Raw genomic sequence first — 7,377 nt, forward strand, 5'->3', positions numbered from 1 at the left:
TCCAACCCCTGTGGGCCGGGAACTGTTCAGATAAAAGCAAGCACGAGCAGTCTGTCATTAAAAATTGTTCTGATCTCACTGGGTGGCGCTGATGTAGAAACGTTAACCACTGAGATAAGGATAACGACGTAATTAATGCTTTGTTCCTTTTCTTTTTTTGTTTTTTTTTCCTTTCTCTCGCTACTGAAATAAAAATTATAAAGTTTAAGCATCATGCATAGCACCGGCTGGGTGGCGGGAAGAAAAGAAAACAACCTTTTAAATTTGTGTGCTCTCTCCTGCAAACAAAAAAAAAAAAGCCAAGAAAAGAAAAAAAGAAGAATAATTACCATGATTTAATTGTATCAGCAGCAATTGTGCAATGGATGGGTGTTTAGGAACTGTTTAAAAAGGTTATTTTTAAAGTGTTTTTTATTTAAAATTTATTAAAAAAAAATTTATTTTTTAAAATTAGTACATTAAAATAATCTAAAAATATTAAAAATATTAATTTAAAAAAAATTAAAAATCATGAATCACAGATTGCACTGCAACTCCGTATAACATCTATAAAAACCTTCAAAATCACTCCCTTAAAATATAAGTGGATGGATGTTTAATAGATTAGCTTTGTAGTTAAAGAGGTTTCTTCTATTCTTTAATGTTTTTTTATCACTCAAAAAATTTAGTTTTAATTGACACATATATAATACTTTTATTATTGAAAAAAAAAACTACATCTGAAATAAACATCTCAATCAACGTGTCATTTAAGCCAAATACAATGAGAAACAAACAAAGGAGCTCGAAATTAGTTAAGAAAAGGAGTGAATAGTCAGATTGCAGTCATTCGACCACAGCATGTTAGTTCCATTGCAGTTTAGAAATCCGCACCATGAGAGGGAAATAATTTTGAAAGCATCCCCGAGGCATTTGTGGAATTGATGTTATTAAGGAAGACATGGAAAGTGACTAATCTTCTAAATTTTGAGCCAAGTCTTCCTCTGGTTGGTTAGGACTCTAAATTATTTTGCATGGAAGTAGTAGTTTGAGGTTGGTGCCCTTTATTCTTGCCCAAGCTTACAACTAATTTTAATGCAGTTTCTTTTTTTGGATGACGATTATCCATGCTTAAAATTTAGGTAACAATACGTTATAATTAATGGTTTTTGGTGGGAAGATATAAAATGAACCCAAAACCCCCTCAACTAGACCAACAAGAATATTTTTTAGATTTGGGCTCAAATTTGGTATCTCAAGCTGAAAGTATAACAGGGGCTCATGGAGAGTGAACTCAAATATAATAACTAGAAATCAACTCTTTAGAGGGTATTGACTTGGGCAAGAGATCTGAACCCATGCAAGACGTATACCTAGTATGGGCATGATATGCCCAATATTACTGTGGGCTCGGGCTTCTATGCCTGAGCCTCACTTGTTTAGGTTTGAGAATGCATCTCGAATCCAACATGTTTGGGTTGAGGCATCACGTCTAAATCTATTTTTTACATCTAATACGTTAGAACTCGGTGTTTTTGGGTCCTGACAATGCTTCCACTTTCACCCCTCATTGACTCGGATTGTCACACTCAAGCCCACGCATGTTTAGGTCCAAGTAATGCACTCGATCTCACTTTCACACTTCATGGGCTTGGGTTGTCACGGTCAAGCCTAGCGTGTTTGGGTCTTGATAGCGTGCCTGAAACTACTTTTGCCTTTTATTGATTTAGGCTATGACATTCGAACCTAGTGTATTTGGGTCTAGGCAGTGCACTCATACTCACTTTCACCTTTGATGAGTTTGGGCACCTTACTTGAGCCCAACACTCACTAAAGAATTTTTTCGAGACCCCATGCGAGTCTCTCAGTATTTTATATTGATCCAATGCGAATTATTTTAAGTAAAATATAACTCAAAATATCACAAGAGTAAAATTATACTTTAGACTCTTCTCTTTACAAGAGAAAATAATTTATAGGCTATAAATACATTATAAGACCTTTAAAATAAAGGTTTGTAAACTTTATTCTCTATTACATATATATTTTCATAACATCTTTCTCTATAATATTATTATATTTTTTTCTATAAAAAAATATTTATTTAAGCACCAGAAAGTCTCTAACTCCACTAAAAGAGACTTTTAGCAAGTGTTAACAACAAGCCACCTTTGCCTACCAAACACCAAGTGTAAGCTATCAACCACATTGGCTAGAGATAATTAATGTTATTATTATGACCAATTGATTAACCGATTATTCAATTTAAGAATCTTATTTTTAGGTTATTTGGATTTTTTAAGACATTATCAATTTTCCTTCTTTTTCTATATATAATTACAATTGTATTAAAACCCATTATTGTAAACAACCATCCTCGTTCCTAAAGTAGCATTTTGTTATTATTATGGGACAAAGAGAGAAATATATTTGGTTGAAGAGAAAAAAAAAGATATAAAAATAAATTTATTTATAGGATAATTTTGGACTGAATTTTTATACTTTTAAAACAAGAGGTACATAAGGAACATGTTTCCAAAGACAATATTTTTTATTCTTTATTTCTGAATATCCATGTAAAAAAACTTTCAATTCCAACATTATTCAACTAAAACATATAAGGATAAAAATGGTTATTATTATAGTTTTAAAATCTAACTCAGAAATCAATTCGAGGCAAAGCTTGTGTCATGAGTTGGTTAATTCGAATTGATCCAAGTCAGCGTAAAAATAAAAATAGTTATTTTTATAATTTTAAAATTTATTTTGGGGATAGACACGTAGCAATGCATGGGTCACGAGAGGGGTTGAATATTAACTCAGGTTAATATAAGGATAAAAATGGTTATTATCATGGTTTTAAAACTTGACTCGAGGATCAACCAGTCTAATAATATTTATTTTTATATCTTTATATTTTTTTCAACTAAAAATATTTATATTTTTATTGTTTTCATCTTTTTTATCCCAAAAAAATAATAAAACATTATTTACAAGCAAAAAATAACATGATACTCATCAATAAATATATATCAAGAATATTTGTTGGGTAACTGTGAATGTATAGTCAGCTTACAAGCTTCTTGACTAATTTTTTGAGGCTCTAAAATTAATAATCAGATAAATCTTTAATAATTTTAAAACTTATAATAATTAAATTAATTGATGATATTTAAGAAGTAAACTCAAAATATTATAAGTTGCAGTACCTCTTATAATTAATTATATATATCAGGAAATTGATTGGAAGACTGGTGGCAAACGTCATGCCGACAAGTACGTTAAGGGAACTGGTCAAAATCTGCCATGTTCATCACACGATATTTATGTAAGAAATTATAGGGCATCAATTACTAATACAATAATGAAATATTCTACTAACTCCAACTAAATATATATCAGGAAATATAAATAAATAACAATCCATAGAAAATTAACAACGTCGATATACTCCTCCACTCAAAATATAGCACAAAAGAAGAATGATTGGCACATGTTCTCTCTACTTGTCTATCTAATCCGCTGACTTCACTAATAGATAATGCAATTAATATAAAGGGTTAATGCATGCCTCTCAAAAAAAAAAAAAACAATGGGATAAAATGATCTGGAACTTTTCTTTTGAAACACAGCGTTTTAGAGAATTTCTATGTTTTTTAATATTTGCCGGTGCATAGCACAAAGTTTTTAGGTCGTATTTATTGCAGCTAGCTTAATAGAGAGAGACGAGGAATTTTGGATGTGAGTTGGCTAAACTTCCTCTGTTCAGTTTAGAAGGTTGATAAATATTTGTACTTTATATGCTTAAAAACTTTGGTTGCAACGTAAATAAATAACGAGGGAGGTGGCTGCTTTTTCCCTGCATTTTATCCCTCTTTTTTTCGCATTTTCCCTTTCCTTTTCTTTCTGTCATTTTTTTTAGTTTTATTCTTTAATATTTATTAATCTTAAATTTACTTTTATAAATTATTTTAATTTACTTTCTATAAAATTATTCTAATATAAAATAAATATTTTAACATTTTATTTATACTTGATTTTACAAGTATCTTTTTTTGTTTAATTAAGTAAAAAAATAATTTTATTTAAAAAAATAAATTTTTTAAATATAGTAAAGTCCATCACCCGGATTGCGGATTTAATCGGTTAAGTCATAAAATTTGGGTCGATTTAATACATTACTATATCAAAATTAAAAAATAAAGATCATCTTGATTTTAAATTTTTAAAAGTCAAATAACCTTTTTATCTGTCATGTGGATTGTCTTTAGATCCCTAATTGACTAGATTATATTAATATAATTCTTATGTAATTTAATTATAAATTCAGATTGGATAAAAAGTCAAGTTAAGGTTTCAGGACTCACATGTTTTAGTCGAGTTTAATCAAAATATTAAATGGTTTTTTGCTTGAATTTTTTTATATTATTTTTATTTTTATTTTTTCACTTTATTTTTATTTACTTAAGCCACAACATGGCACTATCACGAAAACTAGTTCCTATTAAGTCAATTAGGGTCGATAACCGGTACGTGGCACTACCTTGAAAACTAGTTCCTATTAAGTCAGTTAGGGTCGATAACCTGTAATCATGCAAAACGTTATATAATAAAAGAAACTAAGCGGTGTGACATTTTCTCGATATAACTTTTTACTATGCTCCCTATCATATTTCGCTGTGGTTTGGAGCAGTGGATTTTTTATTTTAATCATTCAAAATTATTATTATATCAGTTCTGATAATTAAAATAATTAATATTAATTTTAACAAATCTTATTTGATAAGAAGAATTTTATTTAAGTGTTAACAAATTATCACTGAATTATGAGTTTGAGAAAATTTTGATTTTAAGTTGATTTTGAGTTTTTTTATGGTTTTTTATTTTGATTTTTTAAGATTACTAATGAGTTTATCAAAATATTTATAGTGTTTTAAATAAAAAAATAAATTAAAAATTATGTTTCTAAATCAAAAAATTATAAGGCTATATTTTTCGAACATGGAATCCTACTGTTGCAGACAACGTGTTATTTAACTTATTTTTTAAAAAAAGTTAGGACCACACCCTTAGCTTTTTAAAAAATTAAGGGTCTCCACGTGGGCCCTTTTCAAATGAGCCAGACGTAGCAGCCCTTCTTTCTTTTCATTTGTATTTGCATTTCTTTTATAATAAAATATGTTTTTGTAATAATTTTTTAATTTATATTTCAATTAATACTATTCTATGTATTTTTTATTTGGCTTATCTAGCATTTTTTAAATAGTTACTGTTTTTTATTTTATATATATATATATTTAATTTTTAAAAAGATTATTCTAAGTCATTTATAATTTTTTATATTTTATATAGATGAACTTTATTTTTAAAAATAAAAAATATTTATTTTTTAATTATTTTTCTAATATATAGAGCATTGCATAATAGTTTCTTCTCTTTTATTTTATTTAATCAATTTTATATTTTTATTATTATTTAATGAAATAAAAAATAAATTTTAATAAAAAAAATTTATAAAAAACAACCGGATAAATAACCCTTATTACAAGATCAGATATATTGATATACTTTTATCTCTTTATTTTTCTAGTTTTGGTTTTTTATTATTTTTGCTGAATTATTTATTTATTTATATATATAATTCTTAATTTAATTAATTACATGTATATATAAGTTTTTAATTTACATTTGAAAATTTTTTATGTAAAAAACCTGAATATTTAATTATTATTATTATTATTTTGTGAAAAAAATATCCAACCATAAACAACAAGTTAGACCTACCCCTACCTATAATCCAAAAAGAATTAGAAGCAAAATAATTTTAAAATGGTAACCACCAAACTAACAAAGAGTAAAATAAAAAAAATAGCCTCAACCGCTGAGGGGGACATCCTATCGGCGTTTTCCATGATCAGGCCATTAAAAAAAAAAAGGGCATGGGCTAGGACAGTGCCCTGTCTCAACTAATTTAAGCCATGGACGTGATAACCACTTTCATCTGTCACATAAATTTAGACCTCATTTTATGTTTCTTGTCATGTAACCAAGTCGTATCTGCTCCAGGACAAAACCATGGGGTTGCAAAAGAAGGCAAAAAAGCTCTTAGGCTGCGCCATCTTCATAGAACCCTTCCATATCTTGATCATTACCCTCCTCAGTCTCTTGCTGCCCCTCTCATTTCTCCTCCTGACCAGACTCTCTAGTTACAACTATCTGCTGACCATCACGTCTGATCCTGTACAACAACAACCATCTTCTTTCATCACATCTTTATTCCTGTCAATCAATACAGCAGTTCTGTACTTTCTTGTTTCAGTTGTTAGCATAGCCACTCTTATTCATGGCTTGACAGGAAAAATCACCCTTCTAAGTGAGTCAACAGGCGCAACTTCCCGACCCGGATTGTACACTGCATGGATTATGTTATGTACGCTACAGATTTGTGTTGGCTTGGGCGTTCAACGCAGCGTATCTGCTGGGATGTTCGATGGTTCTGGTTTTGATATTCAAAGAAGTTTCTTGAGTAGAGTTATATTTTTCTTGGGGTTGCATGAGACCATGATCCATTGGTCCAGGACTGTTGTTAAGCCAGTGGTTGATGACACCATTTTTGGTGCGGCTAGAGACGAGAAGTGGGAACAAAGGCTGACTGTAGCTTTGAGCTGTGGTACTTTGTGGTGGTGGAGGTTAAGGAATGAAGTTGAGTCTCTGGTTTTTGTGGCAGAGGCAAAGATAGAGCTGCTGATGGATTTAGCAGTGGCTGACATGGTTGGTTGGTGGCTGTATTACCTGACGGTAACAATTGGAATGGTAAGACTTGTGAAGGGTCTTATCTGGGTTGGGGTGATCTTGCTTTGTAAGAGAGTAAGAAGAAGGAATTCTACTGAAACTTGTGAGCTGGATGAATTAGACAAGGTCTGAAATCGACCTTCTCTATCCTCCTTTTCTTTTTTAATAGTATGTTCTTATTTTTCATTCTGCAGGGCAATTGCTCTGTAATATAATATGTTGCATTCCTTTATTCAGGGACGTAACAGAAAATAAAATTAAAAGGAGTTAAAATTTTAGTTATTTTATTATTTCAATTAAATATATAAATATTATTAAAGATAAAGTTGGAAAAAAATATTTTTATAGGAGTTAAAATACAAAAAATATTTTAAATAAAATTCTGTAATAAAAAATTATTTTTGATATCAATACATTAAAATAATTTAAAAATATTAAAAATATATTAATTTAAAATAAATAAAAAATAAATTTTTTTATATATTTTTAAAAATATAAAAATAAACCATTCTAATGAGTAGGTGTGATGTTGTACCAAAAATTGTAGGATTATTCATTTTTAGGTGTAAATTTATATTCCCGCTCAGAGGAAAATAAAGCTCTAAA

At 29.1% G+C, this 7,377-nt stretch overlaps 1 protein-coding gene across 1 annotated transcript; it reads left to right on the forward strand.

Moving 5' to 3' along the window:
• Positions 1-5,930: 5,930 nt before the first annotated feature.
• On the forward strand, positions 5,931-7,005 carry LOC105137186 (uncharacterized). The gene has a single exon (XM_011042836.1). It carries the CDS (start codon positions 6,055-6,057, stop codon positions 6,901-6,903), a length of 849 nt encoding a protein of 282 aa, XP_011041138.1. The 5' UTR covers positions 5,931-6,054; the 3' UTR covers positions 6,904-7,005.
• Positions 7,006-7,377: the final 372 nt, after the last annotated feature.

Source organism: Populus euphratica, unplaced genomic scaffold, assembly GCF_000495115.2.
Source record: "Populus euphratica unplaced genomic scaffold, PopEup_1.0 scaffold2.1, whole genome shotgun sequence".
NCBI classification, from domain to species: domain Eukaryota; kingdom Viridiplantae; phylum Streptophyta; class Magnoliopsida; order Malpighiales; family Salicaceae; genus Populus; species Populus euphratica.

Excerpts from the sequence above, each read along its gene's own strand:
- LOC105137186 (XM_011042836.1), top strand. The coding sequence starts at position 6,055 with ATGGGGTTGCAAAAGAAGGCAAAAAAGCTCTTAGGCTGCGCCATCTTC.